Below are 20,591 nucleotides of genomic sequence, written 5' to 3' on the forward strand. Positions count from 1 at the left end.
GTGGATTCAGCCAAAGACCCTCCCTCAGTGTGTAAGGTGGGAGGTAACATCTGATGTTGATACATTACATACATACATTTATGCATTGACAGCACACACACAAATAAATAGAAATAAGCCCCCTGGCCCCAGACTTTGCATTTGAGTATCCGCCCCATAGCTATTTCTAAAAATGTATTTTGAAAAACATGTAAAAGACCTGAACATGGTAGCAATGACTGTAACTGTAGCACTTGGTAGGTGAAGGCAAGAGTATCAGAAGTTCAAGGTCATTCTTAGCTGTGCAGTGAGTGTGAGGCCAGCATGGGCTACATGGGACCCTGTTTCAAAAAAAGGAAGAAAAGAAGAACGGGACTAGAGAGGTGGCTCGGTAGGTAAGAGCACTGCCTGCTCCTCCAGAGGTTCAGGGTTTGAGTCCCAGCCCCCATGTGGTGGCTCACAACCATCTGTTACTCTTGTTCCAGGAGATATGCTGCCCTCTTCTGGCCTCCCTTGGCTCCAGACACTCATGGAATGCAGACACACGCAGGCAAAATACCCATACACAAAAAATTCTTTTTCCTTTTGCTTCTCTCCCCAAGTCAGGGTTTCTCTGTATAACAGAGCCCTGGTCATCCTAGACTCATTTATGTAGACCAGGCTAGCCTCAAACAGAGATCACCTACCTCTGCCTCCCGAGTGCTAGGATTAAAGTTGTGCACCACCACTCCGAGCTGCACATAAAAAAAAAATTTTTTTAAAGAAAGGAAGGAAAAGGAAGAGCGTGGTAGGTAGGATGGCTCAGTGGGTAAAGGTGCTTGTGGGATGAGCCCCGTGACCCAGTGTGATCCTCAGAATCCACAGAAAGGTGAAGAGAACCAGTTCCAGAGTCATCTGCTGACCTCCACATGTGTGCACTCACACACCATATACACATGCAGCACGCACACGTGCACACACACACACATTTTTTAAATCTTAGCATAAAAACTGCCACACAAGCTTCAGTAACTTCCAGGACATTTTGCTTAGTTCTCCTGGCCCAAGTCCGAAAGCAAAGGAGTTGCTTTGTTGAGGTTTGCCTCCTGGCTCTACCAAGTCATGGTTACTACCGATGGTGTGCTGGTAGGAGCAAGGACCTAATGAGCATGCCAAATGTATAACCAGCTACCAGGCAGTACTGGTGATCACTAGAGCCTCCCCAAACCTCACTGTGGCAAACCTGTCCTTCCTTTTGTACCTCATTGATAACCTCAAGTCAGGAATATTTTGTCTAGCGGGTGATTCCCCAGGGGAAATTCAGTTCTTTAGAGAAGATTCCCCAGAGGGAGGCAGGAAATGAGGGCTGGAGCTGTCTCTGAAGATGATGGACGGGTTTGATGGCCTGAATTCCCTGGTATATAGTGTGAAATAAAATATTAAAAAACCAACCATATCCTCACTCATGACTGGGAACATTTTAAATTGGAAGAATCCTTTGGGAGAACAGTTTGTAATATGTATATCAAGAATGTTAAAAACATTCATGCTTTTGACTTTGTAATTTTACTTTATGAAATGGTTCTAAATGGATTTTAAGGTGGCATCATTTGCAACAGTGAAAAATTGCAAACATCCTGAATGTCAGCCTGAAGAATTGCTAAGTTATCATACCTCTCCCTGTGGATATTTATGCAGCCTCTAAACTGATAGCTACACAAGCTATTGGAGAGATTGGAGAGCTAACTACGTCCCAGAACTAATTGTGTGTGTTGTATGTGTATGTGTGCACATATGTATGCATGTGTACATGGCCATGCATGTGGACGCCAGAGCTTGATGCAGTGTCTTCTTGCCCTCTTCACCATATTTCTGAGGCAGGGTCACCTCACTGAGCCTGGCGCTCACTGTCTGAGCAGAAAGCATCTCTTCCCTTCCCAGTGCTGAGTTACAGGCATGTGCCCCTCATGCCTTGCTTTTCATGTGGGTATTGGGGTTCCAACCTCAGGCCCTCATACTTGCACAGCAAGAACCTCACTCATGGAACCAGCTCAATAGCCACCTAGATACTAACTGATAAAAAAAGTTACAGAACAGGCCAAATATGGTAGCAGGTGCCAATAATCCCAGCATGCTGTAGGTAGACACAGGAGGATTCTGGGTTTGAGGCCAGCCTGGGCTAGTCTAAACTAAACAGTGAGACCCTGTCTAAATAAAATAATATGTGGAATAGGCCTGACACAGTAGTGCTGCCAGAAACTGAGGTAGAAGGCCCACGTCTAGTGCTAACCTGTGCCCTCTCCATCAAGATCATGTCTCAATAAAACAATAGAAACGACAGCAATCAGAATAGACAATGCCACATGCTTTTCTTTTTAGTTTTTTTTTAAATGTGTATGTGTGTGGGCATGGATGTGCATCCATGTGTCTGTGAAGGCTAGAAGAGGGTGTTGAATCCCCAGGAGCTGGAGTTACAGGCATTAGTGAGTCACCAATAGGTGTGGGTACTAGAGACCAAACTCTGCAGAACGGCAAACACGCTTGATCACTAAGACATCCAGCTCACCCATGTTTCCCTTTAAATGTGCTGTACATGTGTAGTAGTTTGTGCTTTTTGGTTATAGGAACAAAAATTCACCTAAAGTTAGCTTACCTAAAACAAGAGACTGATCTGTCAGGACTCTAGAACTTCCTCTGGGGCCTTCCTTCCCCTTCCCTTCCACCGGTGGGGTTGGGATTGAACCCAGGGTTCTGTGCATGCTAAGTGTGCTACCGTAGCTACAGCCTCATTCCAACACTACAGCTTTGCAGTGAAGTGCTGAAGGATGAGGGGGCTCTGGAACCAGAGCCTGACTGAGGGAGTGCCTCCTCTGTCAGTCCCGCTTCCCAGTTCTCAGGGAAGCTGATCCAAGCATATGTCCAAAGAGCTGGGGCCACACAGAATCAGCACATCCCGTGCCACAAGGATGAGACATCTGTTTAGCTTGAAGAGAAGAGGACATTCCAGAGAGCTACCAGCTGTAGTATAAACAAAAGCCAGTGCACTAGACTGGACACAGACAGTGTCTCACACTGGTGAAATAAAGGTCATTTTAAAAACTGAATGTTAGGGCCAGAGAGATGCCTCAGTGGTTAAACGCGCTGGCTCCTCTTCCAGAAGACCTGGGTTTGATTTCCAGCACTCACATGGTGACTCAACAACTGTCTGTAACTAGGGAACTGGGTGTCCCCTTCTGGCCTCTGTGGGCTTCAGGCACAAACGTGGTGCACAGACTTGCATGCAGACCATACACATGAAAGAAAGAGAGAGAGGGAGGGAGAGAGAGAGAGAGAGGGAGGGAGGGAGGGAGGGAGGGAGGGAGGGAGGAAGGAAGGAAGGAAGGAAGGAAGGAAGGAAGGAAGGAAGGAAGGAAGGAAGGAGCGAGCTGGAGAGGAAGCATTTCATGCGCATGAACTGCTTTATAAGAGGAAACTGCATTGGAGTTGCCATAGCTACAGACGCATTAGGCTTGAGGGCAGCAGCACTCTCCTCCATTTTGTTCTTCAAATGGCGGATACTGTAAATACTGCAAAGGTCACTTGCAACCAAGCTGGATGCCCTGAGTTTAATTTCTGGGACCCATACAGTGGTTGTAAGAATTGACTCCTGCAAACTAACTTTTGATCTGGGCATATGCACACATGAGCACACAAAGTGTGATTTAAGATACCAAGATTGGCAGTGAACTAGGCAGTTGAAAGAGACAGTGGGCTGGGCGGTGGTGGCACACCCCTTTAATCCCAGCACTCAGGAGGCAGAGGCAGGTGGATTTCTGGGTTCAAGGCCAGCCTGGTCTACAGACTGAGTTCTAGGACAGCCAAGGCTACACAGAGAAACCCTATCTCAGGAGAGAAAAAAAAAAAAAAACAAAGAAAGAAAGAAACAAAGAAAGAAAGAGACAGCATAGTAGCACATGCCTGTAGTCTCAGTTCTTAGAAGGCTGAAACAAAAGGATTATTTAGTATTTGAGGCCAGGCTAGGATACATAGCAATACCAAGCCAGTCAGACCTATCTAGCAAGAATCTGTCTCCAAAAAAAAAAAAAAAAAAAAAAAAAAAAAAAAAAAAAACGGCTGGGCATGTGATACACACCTTTAATCCCAGTACTCAGGAGGCAGAGGCAAGAGGACATCATCATCTGTGAGTTTAAGACCAGCATGGTCTATACAGCAAGTTCTAGGACAGCCAGGGCTACGTTGGAGACCCTATCTCAAACACACACACACACCCTCTTACATGACCAACTTGAGTTCCTAGACCTCAGATCTAACATGAGAATCCTTGGTGCATGAACATGCACACATGCGTGCGTGTGTATGCGTGCATGCGTATGCGTGCCTTTACCCCCAAGTGCTCTGCACATGTGTGGTGTGATGAGTTCTTTCTTCTGCATTCTTACACTAGCATGTAGCCCAGAACTGGACAATGTAGACAATGTGTTGATTTTGTTTGAATTGAGTGTTTTATAGAGGAAAACCTCAGGAGACTGGAGATGTGGGCTATGCAGAGAAGCCTACCTGAGCCAGGGAGTCTCTGCCCTCACCCCAGACTTGGGCTTCCTGTTTTTCTGCAAGTGTCCCTGACATTGGAGATTATCTTCTTTATGTTTTCCTGATTCCCTTCCAGTTCTTTAGAGACCCTGCCCCATGAAAAGCCTTTGTCTTTCCCTATAGATAGGATTCCCTAAAGACCTTCCTATGTCCCAAAAGGATAGAAGTCCCAGCCATTTGCTTACCTCTGGGTGGAGGGTTGGGGGGGGGGAATATAGGGCACAAAAACAGGATATAAAGTTTCTCCCCAGTGGTGGGCACTTGGTGAACTTAAGGTGGTTTTGCTAGCTCTCTTTCCTAAATATATCTTACTATTTCTAATTCTACCTACTGCCAAGAGTTCTCTGGGTGGACAGGTGGAGACCTAAACAAGAGTATTAAAGTCAGAGGCAGTTATTGAGCTGCTTTCTGGACAAATTGTAATAAGGACAGTGCTTGCTGCCCCCATCAGTATTATACCTCCCTGTCAGAGAGTGGCCTGAGCCAAGGCTCCCTGATTTTCTACCATCAACATGATCGTTGCTGATCCAAGAATCCTGATATTCTGTCTCTCTTCCTTCCTGACTTCACCCAAGGATATATGAGTCTATTCCAGAAGAAGCCATTAGCATTCCCAAGCTTCTTCTCTGTGCCCTCTAAAACTGGAGGAAAATTCATTTTGTGCTCTGTAGAGAAAGGTACAATGTGGTTGCTGTGTGCGTCTCACGTCATCTGTCATTCGAAGTCCATCCCAGTTTTCCTCTTCCTGAGAATTTCTGCTTGAAAATGAAGACAGTGGTTATGTTCTCCTGTGGGGAAACTAAAATTGAGTGGTTTCTCCACTGGAACCAACCACACCAGTTCACAAAACACAAGCAGCCCTGTTCAGGACCTCGGAGAGCACCTTTCCTCCCTGTGGCCAAACACACCAAGGAAAGGTGAAGTGTCAGCCTGTGCCACCCTGTGATCCTCCACGTCCGCTCTGGCCAGCCAACCAGCATCCTCCCTCCTCTCCAATTCCTTAGTGCTTGCCTCCTTCCCTTCCCTGACAAGGTCTTTGGAATGTATGCCCCACTGACCTTCCTGGCCCATCTGAAAAGACCCTCTGTCCTACAGTCTAAGCTCTGGCTCAGTGCACTCTGAGTCCTCACTATGCCCCATACATTCTCTTTAGATAACCAACACTTTCCTTTCAGTGTGGGATGTTGGCTGTGTGTCCCTTGCTCTACAGAAATCCTATAACTTTGATGTTTCCTTGGCTGCCATCACTTCTTCCTTCCTCCTTCCCCCGTGCAGCTCCTTGATGCAGCATCTCCTTACCCTCAACTTCCCAATATCCTCTTTCCTCCAGATCCCTTGTAATCTGATTTCTATCCCACCCTTCAACTAAAACACTGTCCAGACACTGCCTACGGTGGATGTCCTTGTTTCCAGCTGTCATCTCTATCTTGGGGAGCTAGCTTCTCTTTGGGGCACTTGAGACACTTGCTCCAGCCCAGTCTCCTCCCAGGGCCCCCTGATATTGGATGTTCCTTCCGGCTTCATCCTTGTTCTTATTGTTTCCATTCTGTTCATTCTCTCCAGGAAGATTATCCGCCCTAAGCTTCAGTCTTGACCAGCACACACCTTCTTTCCAGGTTCTGAAACCTCAGATTGTACTGACAAGTAATTCCACCTGTTTCCCAAACGATACACCCAAACACAACACACCCACAAAACACAACATACCTCCAAATGACCTGGCCTGGTCCCCCCTCCCCTGTACTCTTGGAGTAATTAGTATTTTCCCTACATATTCCAGTCAGGTCACACGCTTGTGTCTTCTGGCTCTCCTTCTGTCCATTGTCTTCTGCTTCTACTTTGTTTAGGTCCCTGCTGTCTTTTCTTGGACAATTTATCTTCACCCCCACGTGTCTCCCACAAGGCTGCTATAAAAGGCCCTTTGTCTCAAATGCATTCATGTTACTGCTGGGCTTAGGTTTGGTTTCCCTCGTTATCTTCTAAGAAAAAAATCAAAATCAAGACCCACCTCCTGCCATGATCTGAGCCCACCAGTGTTATTTCTACCTTCTGGGCTTCTGCCCCTGCAAAATGGCAACTGCCCTGCTGTGCTCTTTACCAGCCACAGGCAGGAGGTCCTAACTCTTCCTAGGTCCCTCATTCTCCTTTGCCTTGTTCTTTCTGCCTGGGGCAGGGTCTCTTTCCGTAGTACAGCCAGCCTCTGCCTCCCTAGTGCTGGGATTAAAGGTGTGGGCCACCACACCCAGCTCCTACTTTTTATGGCTCATTTTTACCTTGATAATTATTCGACACTCTTTGGAGATGGGCCTATTTTCTGTTTATCTCTATGACATCTGGATCCAGAACTCGTGTTATGAATAAGGAGATCATAGCACAGTGGGGGAAAACAGAATGCCCTCTAGTCAGGCCCTTCCTCAACCCTGTGGAGAGAGAACCTTTCTCAGAGATAGCTCCACATATAAGCCACATAGCAACCTGAGTGCTGCCAGAGCTGCAGCCAGGGGCTGCTGGACACTCCCAGGGCACACTGAGTTTATACAGATAGCACCTTTAGAGGAAGTGCAGCATTTCCTATAGTAAGTGGCACACTGAGTCTGTGATATACATATTAATAGCCATCTTGCTTTATAGTTGAGGAAACCAGATCACAGCACTAGTAAAAGGTTGATCTGGGATCTGAGCCTGAGGGTGGGGAGTGGGGTGGGAGAAACAAACAGAGAGAGAGAGACAGACAGAGACAGAAGGGAGTGATTGGGTGAACCTCTCATCAGATTCCCGCTTAGCACTGAAGGCGAGGTCGTCCTTCCTCTCCCAGTGGAGGCGAGGTACAGTGTGAGCATTCAGGAGGCAGCCACACTGTTACTGGGCACTCGTGAGTTTCAGAGACTTGTGGATCTGCATGAGGAACTACAAAACAAGTCTCTTCTGTGCTTAATTTTTGCCATCCATTCTCCCCTGCCATCCATTCTCCCCTGCCATCCATTCTCCCCTGCCCTCCCAGGCCTTTCCCTCTTGAGACCTATGGTTCTTAAAGACGGTTCACTCCTTCATGCCCACTCTGCTCATCCAGTCTGTCCAACTCACCATTGGTTTCTTGGGCCCCGGGTTAGAGTTTTACTGTCCCAGAAGAATTAATCCAGCCCTGGGGAAGGGATAGGAACGTGAGGTTTGCATGCAGGCAAACAAACAGGAGGGGCCTCCCAGAGGGCTGTCTCTGTTCCAAGTCTCAATCTTTCCTTAGATTCTTCCCTTCGAGCAAAGCCATTGGTTCCATCAGTTCCTCCAAGGTTTCCTTTGGTTGTTCATTCATTGTGGGTCAGAGGAAGAAAAGGGCATGGACGCTTTGGGCCTGTTACAGTGGTTGTGAGCTGCCTGCTGTGGGTGCTGGCAGCTGAACTCGGATCCTCTAAAACAGTGTGTGCTCTTAACTACTGAACCCTCTCCCAGTACGAGGTTTTTTTCCCTCCCTCCCTCCCTTTCTTTTCTTTTCTTTGTTTTTCTGGGACAGCCCTGGCTTCTCCTGGAACTCTCTGTAAACTAGGCTGCCTGATCTTTTTGTTTTTTGTTTGTTTGTTTTTGTTTGTTTGTTTGTTTTTAGAGGCAGGGTTTCTCTGTGTAGCCATGGCTGTCCTGGAACTCTCTGTAGACCAGGTTGGCTTCAAACTCAGAAATTCGCCTGCCTCTGCCTCCCGAGTGCTGTGATTAAAGACGTGCACCACCACACCTGACTGTCAGTTTTCTTTTTTATTGTTTTATGAAAAACACATTTTTGTTTTATTGTGAAAGAATTGAAATACAAGTAAAATAAGGATGTTGGTAATCTGTTGTACACCATTCTTGCATTCTACTGTGAACATTTTATTATCTCCAGCTACAGCAGCCCACAGCATTTCTGGATGCCTCTCAAAGAACGCTATTGACACCTGTGTCCTTTTCTTGAAACAACACTGTTTTCCTTATTCATTTATTTTCAGCCAAGAGTTTAATATGTCAATGATTCTGTGGTGTGTATTTAGTTTTCTTTATTTAAAGAAAATTGGTGGAGGATGAGGAGAAGGTTCACGAGCCAAATGTTTGCTGTGCAGGCCTGTGTACCTGAGGTCAGATTCCCAGCACCCATGTAGAAGCTCGTCACTGCAGTGAGCACTTGTAACTGCAGTGCCCGGGGTGGGGGGGGGACAAGGGGGTAGAGTCGGGCAGATCTTCCTGGCCAGCCTGGCCTGCCTAATTACAAAGCTCCAAGTTCAGTGAGAAAGCAATAGAAACAGCATCTCAATGTGGACCCTTCTGCCTCTCTGCACACACAGGCATAGGTGGGTGCGCCCTCACACACACGTGCATAGATAAGTGCCCAGGACCTCATGACCATAGTTTTCTGACATTTCCCTAAAGTGTTTTACAAGACTAGAGTGGATTACATCAGTGACTTCTTAACATTTCATTTTTATTATACTGATTTGTTTGTGAGGGGTGGGGAGGGGCCCCGGTGCACATGTGGAGGTCAGAGAACAGCCTGCTGGGGTTGTTTCTCTCCTTCCACCATGTGGGTTCCAGGGGTTGTCAGGCTTGGTTGACAGCACCTTTTCCTACTGAGCCATCCGCCAGGAATGTATTTAGTAGTCTTTTTTATAATTAACAAAACCCTTTTACTAACCAGAATTTTACAGAAAGGCTAATGTAGGGATTGAAATAGCAGTGGATTTCTTTGATTGAAGGGACCCAGGACCCTGTAACTGCTATTCCTACACATACACTTACATTCCAGCCCCACCCAAAGCACAGGGTTCAGGGACAACAGGTGATCAAAACTTGCAGACCAGCAAAGGATGGCTCTTTGCTTCTGTCTCTTTGACTTTCCTCTGGATGCGTTGATGTTGTGCTGGCTATCAGCCGATAGCCCAAGCTATTAATCTTCTCTACAGCCTTTGGAGGATTTGTTTGAATGGTTGTAGAGACATGGATTGCTGTTAGAGATGTATTTCAAGGTCTGTCTCTGCTGAGTGTTTATTAATAATCTTGTTAATCCCCACTCTAGTTCCCGGATCTAGCTAACGCCTGTTGGAAGTCCTTGGGGGGCATTTTAAATCCTCTCTGATTCTTGGAGCCAGACGCTTCCTTCTGCCTCAACCCTCTCTGCTACTTTTGTTCATGAATATTTTACATTTAATCTCTACACAATGGCCATGGTGCACTGCCTGCATTCCTCAGAGAAGGCACTCAGGAAGTCCACAGTGTTGATGGCACTGGGCCAGAGACCTTTGTAGTTGCCGCTTAAATAGCCTTCTGCCATGGACAGTGACGGAGGAGTCGCTGAATGGGCAAGTTTGGCGTGGAGCCTCTCAGCCGAGGGCTTTGATCCTATGGTTTCACTCAGGATCAAATACCACCAGGACCTGCCAGTAGGGCTTGAGAGCTGTAATGGATCAGTGACCAGCATTGCTCAATAGCTCCCAGTCCTCATCCCAGGTTCTGTCCTTCCTGAGTTTTCTGCTTCACATGTTACCACTGACACCTCCAACCTCAGAGAAGAAACCCACGCACCTGTCTGCGCCGGGACACTGGCTTAGCTCCCAGGGATGTGTGTTACCTAAAACCAACCTCAGAGAAAAGACAATGAGACCAAACACTCTAGTGGAAAGTAGAGTAGAGAGGGCCGAGGAACAGGCTTGTTAATTAAAAGGCCACAATTTAGGAGTCATCAGTATAAACTGGGTATGAACAAATCCCTTAAAGAAGTGACAACACAAACAGTAGAAGGAAATGAGTAGAACCGCTTAAGACCTGAATATGCAAAGAGAATCATAAAGAAAACCCAGACAGAAAACCTGGGAAAGAACAATAGAAAACCCAATAAAAACCTCAGAGAAAGCCTCATCAAACAGTGCAAGGCGTGGAAGAGAAAATCTCAGGCTGAAGACAAGGTAGAAGAAATAGAATACCTCAGTCAAAGAAAACACTGAATCTAAACTATCCAGGCAGGAAGCCTCAGCTTTCTTTAAGGAGAAAATGGAGCGGGAAGAGTCTGAGGAGACAAAGAGATGTAGACAGAGACAGGAGTGGTCAGATGCAGAAGATGGAGCACGGGAGCACGGGAGCACGGCGTCCTGAGGAAGCCAGTCCCAAACGGAGGTGCTTTGTGCCCTGCTTGACAATCACAGAAACGAATGTGGATGAGGAGCCCAGACGCGGCGCCAGATCCTTTCCGGTGTGGTGCTGCCTGCATGCCTGCAGGACTTTCCATTTGAAAATCCCTCGGGAGCTCACCCTGTGGTCCAGCCACCGGGTTTCCGTCCCCCCGTGGGTAGCAACTGAGAGGTCACTTGGGCCTCGGCTTAGTTTAGGCCACTGGCGGCCTGCTTTTCCAGTGTGTGATTTGAAAGGAGCCCGCCAAGGAGCTGTGCAGAGCACGGGAGGATGAAGATTGGGAAGTGATCCGAGACGCAGACACTGCTATCTACCCCACTGCCACACAGGGTGCCCTTCTCACCTTACCCGTGGCTAAGGGGCGGAGACAGAGGCAGAGTGGTAGGCCCAGGTTCTTCCCTTAGGAATTTGAAAGTCACTATGGCAGCCCAGTCCACCCAGGGACAGACAGGGTCAGAATTTCCCTCCTAAACCTCCTGGCTGCTTCCTTCTCACCATGGTAACAAGCAGAACGGTAAAGCAGCTTATGCCGGCCGCCTCGTTTCGATTTTGCCTTCGTGTGTATGATGTGTGTACATCCTCGTTCATGTGAGCACACTTGTGAGAGATGGTCAGAGGACGACTTGGAACAGTGTCAGTCTTGGCAGCCGACTGCTTCTCGTTGTTCACCACTGCATAGACCAAGCTAGCTAGGCTGTGAGCTGCTGCAGAGTCCCGTGTTTCGGCCTCCACCTCACTCCAGAGACACTTGGGGATTACAGACACTCAGTGCTCCTGCCCTGATCTGAGCTCTGGTGATTTGAACTCTGGGATCCTCATGCACAGCAAGCACTTTAGTCACTGAGCCACTTCTCTAGGCCTTACTTCACTTTAAATGGGTCAGCAGGAGCTACACAGATCCCTGGACCTGATACTGCGGGCCAGCTCTGGAGCATCCTATCTGCCTGTCTGTCTGCTTTCTGTATCTTCAAGGACCAGGGTCCTCTGCAGTCTTCATACCTTAGATTGGCCACTCTGAAGTCCCCAGCTAAAGACGGCAGGACCTCTATTGCACTGGTCATCATGGTATTTAACTCAGAAACTCACAGTCAGAGTGCAGAAAATGAGTTTCAGGGACCAGCCAGCCACCATGGAGCCCCTTCATCACTACCCACAATGCCCGGAGACCGTGAGGAAGATAGGATTCTAAAGACTCCTGTGTCCTTGGGTTCTTTGGAGTCCTTTGGGTCAGGAAAGACCAGACCAAAATGTGTCCTCTGGACTCACAAACTCACACAGCTGTGCTTACCTGCAAAAGACCTATGTTGATCAAGTCAGTCACAATTCTAGCTTGAGGGGAGAGGGTCTCATGGTCCTGCGTCCCTCACTGAGGGGTTATGGGCGATTCATAGCTTCTGGGATGGGGAGAGTCAGTTTTCTTTAAAACTGTGCCTACTTGTGGGTCACACTCCAGTGGACAGTACCATACCCAGAAGTATAAGATTAGCACAAACTGAATTCTTGGGTTAGTTTTTTATTTTTTAAAAGAAAAAAAAAGTTAAAAAAAAAAAAGAAAGAGACAGAGAAAGAGAGAGAGAGGAAAAGGGACAGAAAGTTGAGGGTGTGGGGAGGAAAGGGAGGACCTGGGAGGAGTTAGGGGAGGAGTTAGGGGAGGACCTGGGAGGAGTTAGGGGAGGAAAGGGAGGACCTGGGAGGAGTTAGGGGAGGAGTTAGGGGAGGAAAGGGAGGACCTGGGAGGAGTTAGGGGAGGAAAGGGAGGACCTGGGAAGAGTTAGGGGAGGAAAGGGAGGACCTGGGAGGAGTTAGGAGAGGAGTAGGGATGAATAGGATCAAAATACTCTGTATGAAATTTGAGAATAAAAACCTTTCAAATTTTCTTTTACTTGTACGTGTATTCTGCCTGTATGCATGCATATGCACCACATGTGTGCCTGGGGCCACCGACATCAGATGGCTTTGGGTCCGCAGGTTCTGAACTTCCCTGTAGGTATTAGGAATCGAACCTAGGTCTTCTGCAAGAACTTAGCTACTAACCAAATCTGCTGGCCTGAGTATAAAAACATTGAAAATAAGAGTTTTTCATTCTAAGAAAAGCTCATCTTTAGCTCCCTTTATAATTGTGAATCTGACAATTATGAAAAATATTGAAAATATCTTTGTTTATGCCAGAAAAAGGATTGCAACTAAACTCATGTGCCTGCCTATAATAGAGAAGTGATTGTAAACCAGTTTCAAATGTAGATGCGAGTGGTGCGTAACCTGAATAAAATCTTTTGTCCCCCCATAAAAAAGGAGGTGCTTGTCACGGATGGCATAGACAGGGGCCCTGGATCTCGGACATCGAGGGCATTTTGGAGAGATAGCAGGGCTAGCTAAGGACTCTGGGAAGCACGGGGTCTGGCCCAGAGCTGGAGGCTTTGAGAGCTAGCGCAGGGGAGAGTGCAAAGGTTGCACACATAGAATGAAAGCCTGCCTGTCCTCCCTGTCACCTGCATCACGTGTCCTGCTTTCATGTGATGCAGCACAAAACCACGTGGTCTGCTGGTTTGTCAGGTCCGTCTTCTCTGGCACCATTCCCATCCACTGGGAGACGCTGCTTAGAGCTCATCTGGGAACTTCAGAAGTTCTCACTTGACTTTTTTCCCCTTCTTTTTAGTCTTGAGTCCTTGCTTAGATTGGCCAGTTGGTCGTCTACACCCTGCAAAGATGAAACAGAGAAAGAAGGGCTCTCTGGAGTACCTGCTCTGACCTCGATCCACCTGTAAGCTCAGAGGAACTTGACAGACTCTCTCTGAAACAGCCTTTGTAGAGGAAGCCCTGTGGGTTTCAGGCAAGGCTTTCTGGAGCAGCCTAGCTTACTTGGGACTCTTGTTGGTCGGGAGTAGGACATCATCTCCTCTCTTCTACGGCGCATAGTAGACTCTTCCTCTCCCTCCCTGAATGCTGACTGGCCTGCTGCTAGAGTAAATGCTCCCAGAAACCCAGAGGGCAGATGAGAAGGTTTGCTTCAGGGTTCAGAGCAACCCCTGGAGTCACATGCTAATGCTTCCCGGTCTTCTCTGCTTTCTCCCCAACAGGATCCAGCCGCAGCCTCTATCTCAGACCGAGACTGTGACGCCCGGGAGGGTGAGTCAGTAGCCATGAATTACAAACCATCCCCGCTCCAAGTGAAGCTGGGTGAGTGTGTCGGGGATGAGGGAGATGTGGGGAGTGAAGAAGGTGCTCTTGGATTGGGTTGACAGCAAGGTGCTACAGTTGAAGTAGCTCGGGCTGGATGATCCCAACCTCCAAGTAAGTCACCCACACTCCCAGGCACCGCATAGAACCCCAGGACAGCACTGGAAAGGGCCAGCCAAAAGGAACCTGCCTCCAAAGATAGGGCAGCTGCTGCTATGTTTGAGGGACAGATTCAGGGCCAGGGTGACTTCTGTCCAGGGAGACTGTCCCTTCATTAGAACCCCAGAACCCATTTCTTTTCCAAGTATTGCATTATCCTTGTCTTAGGGTGGGTCCCATGTCCACTGACTGCTGTGAGATCACCTGACCCCCCCGCAGCTACCCAGAGCTCCAGCGACTCCAGTTCTGACCCCACCCGCTGCTGAGCACCTCCCCTCTCCCTTCATGGGCCAAAATCTCACAGATCCAAGGCTGCTGAAGACAATAGCAGACTCCCACCAAAGAGTTGATTTCCTGAAGAGAAATTATAACATGCCACACACAAGACAGTTGACAGTCAGATACAGTCGTCACTGTCCTTAGCTCTTCTCAGAACTCAGACTCTATCTGCCCACCAAAAACCTCATTCCTCAGCTAAGATGGAGCCTCTTATCTCTTAGCAGGCTCCCCTGCATAGCGAGCTATCAGGATTCTTTCCCACAGAGCCTGTGCCTTTAGGGAATTCAAAAAAATAAAACAGGTCTTGCGGTTCTCCTTCTAGAGCACACCCAGGCAGCCCCCTGGTTGATTTTCTAAACACAACAGCAGCTCTCTTGATGGACCTGCTTGTCTTTCTAGGACATTCTATTCAAAGTACAGCCACTTTTGTTTATTGTTGTTTTAATGCAACAATAAAAGTATTTTAAATGCATATAAGTTCTGTACTCTCTCCACAGGCAACCATTCCAGGTTTCTGTAGCTTCATTTTGTACTTGAGCACAAGAGCGACATTACATTGTGCACATTTTGTGAGCCTTGCTCCCTCCCCTGGATGATGTCCTACAGAGAATGGCTTCATTCTTTTAAATGGTTGCATAGTAGTCCATAGTCTGAGCCTTGTCAGCTTATTGTCTCTGTTTGTTTTCATGATTTCAAACAAAGTTAGCATGCTGTTAAAATAGCATTTTTATTTCCTTCACCGTAGAATTGCCACCAAAACTCATGGACATTCACAACTTGTCTCACTTAAGATAAAGAAAATCACCAAGAAATGTAAGGCAAAGTGCACCCCCTAGAGGCTTGATATGGTAATGGCAGTTGCTGTCTGCTGAAGAGAGCCTGGAAAACTAAAATAGAGGCAGAGAGGTCAGAGGGTAGGAAACAGAGCTTCAAAGACTTGGAAATCAGAGATCATTTTCAAGTGACTCACAGGTGCTGTAATGGCTCTTCCCACCCTTACACTAAGAAATCACACACCCACACCTGCCACCATGTTTCTGCCACAGAACAAGCCTTTCTCCTTCATCATGGCTTTACTTGACATTAGTAAGAATGTGGCTGAGCCTCCTTCCAGTCAGCTCCCCAGAGTCGCACGTACCACGTAGTAAGTCAGCAGATGTCCAGCCCCACAAGTGCAGGGGCTCTGAGCCCCTGGAAAGACTGCAGACTGGGCTCCTCAGCCTCCTGCCCAATCCTGCCCAAGGCCCCTTTCTGCCCCTCCTGCTAAGGAAACCCTTAGTAGCTCCTTTTCCGTCCCCATTAATCCCAAAATGCCTCAGCCCCATGGCCAAGGCCTTCGCACTCTGAGGGGTTTGGTTGCTTTCTTTTGTTTCTTGAGATGGGGTCTCTGTGCGTGCTGTGAGTTTATAACTACTGGGAGCTTTCCATCCCTGTGGTATAGTACTTGATGCATAATTGCGATTCTAGTGTTTGTTGAGTGAATAATTAACTGATGAATGGCTCCTTTCCCAAGTTCACCTCTTTATTACCTCATCTCCCTCCGTTCCATTCACGCCCGCAGCTATGTCCTCTTGGGTTGCTTTTGTACATACTTTCCTCAGGGAAGGCCTCTCTGACTGCTCCAGCCTTCTGTGTTCATCTCTTCCTCTCTAGCCATTCCTTGACATCAAGCATGGGCGGACTGCCTGACATAGTAACTGTGGTTCCCACAGGGTAGGGTCAGCCTCCTCTTTTCGGCTGTCTGTCCACCTCAGTTATGCATGTCCACAGAGCGTCAGGTGCCTGGCGGTCCGTGGGATCACTACAGAAGTACGCGTCTGCAGGAAAGGCCCAGACCAGGCCACCCCAAGCAGCAGGGCCTGGCAGCCACTGGGCAGGACACAGCTTCTTTCCCATGTTCTCTGCAGAGAAGCAAAGGGAGCTGGCCCGGAAGGGTTCCCTGAAGAACGGCAGCATGGGCAGCCCTGTCAACCAGCAACCCAAGAAGAACAACGTCATGGCCCGGACGAGGTAGGTGTCCTCTCTGCCCCACTGGGACCTCACCAGTCCATTCCTCACCTACCATTGCTGGTCTCCACCCTCTCCCTCCTCAGGGGAATGGGGGAGATGACAGTGACGGGGAAGACCTAATGTCCTGTTTATATGCTCTGGCTGGCGGTTGGCACTCCAACTCCTCATTCTTTACCCAGGCTGGTCGTCCCTAATAAAGGCTACTCCTCGCTGGACCAGAGCCCTGATGAGAAGCCACTGGTAGCTCTTGACACAGACAGGTGTGTATGGGGTCTGGGGGCAGCTAGACACATGATGCTGTGCGAGTGCGGATGGCTTGTAACAGGTCACACCTGTCACACTGCCACAAGGGCTGTGTTCTTCAGCCACCAACTCTCCATGGGTGAAGTCTCCCAATGGGGTGGGTTTGGCTTCGTGTTGGTGGTGGTGGTTGTTTTAAAGGATTGTGCAGAGAGAGGCCTGGGGACAAGCACAGTTTGCTGCTGTGCTGAGACAGCTACTGCCCCACGATGGACTGATATCTCTAGACAGCCTAATGGAATGCCTGATGCCAGTCCCCTTCTCAGGGAAGAACCCTATGCCAGGGTAGCATCTGGCTAGCCATAGACTTTTGGAAACTCTGAACAGCCAGGGTGATTTGAACCTAGGGGGAGAAAAATTAAAACAGCCTGAGGACGAGCGGGAAGAGTGGTAGCAGTTCTCTCCAGAAGGAACTTAAGAAGCCACTCCATTTAAAGGTTGAGCTAGGAAACCTGCCTTAGCAAACATATATTTGCATACTAAGCACGGGTTATTTAAATTATACTGTTGGAAGGGGGCGGGTATAGCAAAGACGCAGAGGGCTTTCTATTTAATTTCTCTGAATTACTTATTCTTCTCTCTCCTCTCTTCTTACGGCCAGCGACGATGACTTTGACATGTCCAGATACTCTTCCTCTGGCTACTCCTCTGCCGAGGTGAGGCTCCACCCCTTGCCTCCACAAACCACGGGAGCCAGACTACCTTTACCGGGCAGCCACGCAGTGGGCGGGGGTGGGTGGGGGAGGGGCTCCGCGTTAGGCGGGGCCTGGGCTGGGAGAATTTGGTAAAAAGAAATCACTAACCTGAATTACAGCGAGCCCGGGGTTATTAAAGAGGGGCTCTAAAATAGAACAGGTGTGAAATGCGGGCGACACTTTACACGAATTGACCTGAAATCGGGCAAACCCTGAAAAGAATCAAGAGTAAAGATAAGAAGTTGACCTTGGACTAGGAAGGGGCCTGTATATGGCTGGGCCTTAGGAAAACCTGTCTGGAGGAAGAGAGACCAGAGCCAGGCTCAGACCTGGGATGAGATGGAGCTGTTCTGTGGTCTTGGAGTGACAGAGGCAGCTCCAGCCCAGGGTAATGCCCTTCCAGCTGACTCGAACCTTTTCTACAGCAGATCAACCAAGATTTGAACATCCAGCTGCTGAAAGATGGCTACCGGTTAGACGAGATCCCCGACGACGAGGACCTAGACCTCATCCCCCCCAAGTCTGTGAACCCCACCTGCATGTGTTGTCAGGCCACTTCCTCCACCGCCTGCCACATTCAGTAGTGGGCGGGGTCGCCGCGGTGCACGGGGCGCTGACCTGGGCCCAGTGGGATGCAGCAGGGGAGACCCCTACCCTGCTGGTCCGCTGGTCCCCAGCCCCGCGCCTCTTACAGCCGCCAACCTCGTAACAGTCATTGCTTCCTCCTATGGTAGGACGTGTACCTCTGTGTGTTCAAGGAGCCGGAGAAACCAAAACCGGGTCTGTCCCCAGCCCCGGGGCTGAGGAGGGGTAGGCACTGTTTGTTCGGTTACTTGGGGGGACTACACCCAAGCACCCTGCCACCTCTCCCATAGCTGCAGTCAGGGGGGCAGCACTGAAGGCCAGGAGGCCAAATGTAAGCGTCGGGTGAAGGGATCACAGGGCCGGAAGGTTGGCCCCAGCCAGTGAAGCCATGAATCCCCCCACGCCCAGCTTGGAAAGGAAGGAAAGGGGTTTGGAGAAGAAAAGGCTCCAAGCAATGGGGGCAGTTCTCACACCTCAGAGCCCCTCTCCCCAAACCCTGTGCCAGCCCATACACCTATTTGTGTTTTCCCCTCATCTCTAGATGGGAAGCCTGGCAACGCTGTCCAAAGGGATACTGTCTCTCCATTAGATAACTCCCTCCACTGTCTCCCTCCCCTGCTTTCTTACTTTCTGAGGGTTGGGAAGGTAAGATGGGCCTTAGAAAGAAGCCAGGTTTGGGGATGGTATGACCTGTTCTCACCGGTCTCTAACCAGTGCATCTGTCTCTCTGCCTCATCCCCACGCCACCCTGCCACCCCCAGTCTTCTGTCTATTGGTTCTAGGCTGGAAGCAAGAGATAAGGCTGGCCTCCTGTGCCCATTGCCATTTCACCCTAGCTCAAAGTCCAGGAGGCAGGCTTCCAGAAAGGCTCTTCAAGAGCAAGCTTAAGAAAATACAGTGAGCCAAGTGGCTGTATGCATATGGTATGGTATGGTATGGTATGGTATGGTATGGTATGGTATGGTATGCACATGTGTGTGCATGTGTGTGTGTGCATGTGTGTGTGCGCGCGCACGTGCACATGTGTGTGTGTGTGTGTGTGTGTGTGTGTGTGTGTGTGTGTGTGTGTGCGTGTGTGTTGTGCCCGAGTGTGTGTTGAGCCTATCTGTCCAGGGAACCAGATTGGTGTCCGAGATGGGGAAATGGCTGTGGTCTGGGAATTCAGTGAGAGGCTGCTTGGGAATGAGAATGCAGTGGACTGAAAGCACAGCCTGGCCATCTGGAACCTGGGTTCTGGTCCCAGCCTCGGCATTCTCCCTGAGCTCCTAAGCAATTCCCAGGCTTCTCCAGGGCTTCAGTTCTCACAACTAGAAAATAAAGAGTAGCTGACATCACCGACAGAGTCTTTTCATACCAGAAGGAATTTCTTCACAGGAGTTTCTGCAAAAGACTATGACATCTGTGTGTCTTTGATCTCAGGAGGTACCTGGAGGTGTATGTGCACGGACATGGGAAGTACATGAAGATTTATTTCGGGGAAAGTGGTGTGTGTGTGTATGTGTGTGTAACTGTACTGGGTGTCATATATACTGTTGCTTCTGCTGCTGGTCTGGTTTGAGGGAGGAAAGCTAAGGCTATAGCTCAGTGAGATGGTAGCTCTCCCATGGCTGAAGACAAATACAAGCAGAGAGAGCCTCAGGCTGCTGCGCCTCGGCCCCACGAGCCTCCCTCTTACTGAGCCAGTGCGACCAGAGTGTCTCTCCTCCAGGCGCCCCACATGCCAGCATTTCCACCCTCTGGATCCTACTCACATGTCACTCTCCAGGTGCCAGGGCCTAGAGTGGGGGTGGTGAGGAGGAGGAGGAGTGGGGCTGTTGGTTTAGGAAGGGAAGCACCTCTCTCTATACCACTTCCAGGAGCTGCCAACTCCCCGCACCTCCAGCCCAGCTCACCTCCCCCTAGTACAGAGATCCTAATTAGATAAGAAAATGCCAAAGGAGGCAAGCCAGAGAAAGCATCTGCAGGGGCCACAGGCCCATGGTGGCCCCATCTGAGCCCCCTCTCCCACCCCAGTTCGCATCCCTACCACTCATCATCTGGGCCCTAACGCTAGAACTCCCCCCACCGCATCCCCACTGGGCTCTTCGACTCACCCTTCTAGAACACGGGTGCCTCCTCTCTTTAGACTGCTGCCTTTGCCTCTGACTTCCTGTGGGATTCTAATTCAACGTGTGTGCCCCTGAGAGCCAAGGGCATTAGACTAAGGTGGTGTATACACAGCGGGTAGGGGTAGGAAGCTGGCAGCCTGCCGCTTCCAAGTCCAAGGAGAGCACACAGTTCCCTCCTTCCCTGCCTGGAAGTTGAAGGGGACGAGTCAGGGCCTCAGCTTGCCCCCCCACCCCCAGCTCCCCCCCCCCTTGTAGATACTGCCTTAACACTCCCCCACCCTTGGCTGCGGCTGCTACCCAGCCAGGTTTCTCCGAGCTCACTAATTTATTTCCAAGAAGGTGTGTGGAAGACATGAGCCGTGTATAATATTTTTTTTTAACATTTCCATCGCAGTATTGACCATCAGCCTTGGTTGTGTATCGTGTAACACAAAATAATGATATTAAAAGCATCAAACAAGCCAGACTCGGCTCCTTACCTGGGGTGTGGGCCACACAAGGGGGCTGAGGAAGGGCGAAAAACTGACCCCCTGGATACACATGTCCCTCCACCTCTGCTCACTACTGATGTGTGGCCCTAGGTGAG

The 20,591-nt window shown here is 49.2% G+C and overlaps 1 protein-coding gene across 6 annotated transcripts in view; it reads left to right on the forward strand.

Moving 5' to 3' along the window:
• Fam219a (family with sequence similarity 219 member A) overlaps window positions 1-20,469 on the forward strand; it is a 53,071-nt gene extending 32,602 nt beyond the window's left edge. For 2 of the 6 annotated variants that reach the window (XM_029476393.2, XM_021160082.3), the window contains exons 2-6: window positions 13,770-13,869; window positions 16,215-16,317; window positions 16,497-16,577; window positions 17,219-17,273; window positions 17,738-20,469. In XM_029476393.2, coding sequence (XP_029332253.1) covers window positions 13,770-13,869; window positions 16,215-16,317; window positions 16,497-16,577; window positions 17,219-17,273; window positions 17,738-17,896 — 498 coding nt within the window. In that variant the 3' untranslated portion in view covers window positions 17,897-20,469. The remainder of the gene's footprint in view (window positions 1-13,769; window positions 13,870-16,214; window positions 16,318-16,496; window positions 16,578-17,218; window positions 17,274-17,737) is intronic. The other 4 variants (XM_029476395.2, XM_021160084.3, XM_021160083.3 and 1 more) reach the window with 3 other exon arrangements.
• The last annotated feature ends 122 nt before the right edge of the window (window positions 20,470-20,591 follow it).

The sequence above is a fragment of the Mus caroli genome, unplaced genomic scaffold (genome assembly GCF_978045245.1).
Source record: "Mus caroli unplaced genomic scaffold, Mus_caroli_1 scaffold_6, whole genome shotgun sequence".
Classification (NCBI taxonomy): domain Eukaryota; kingdom Metazoa; phylum Chordata; class Mammalia; order Rodentia; family Muridae; genus Mus; species Mus caroli.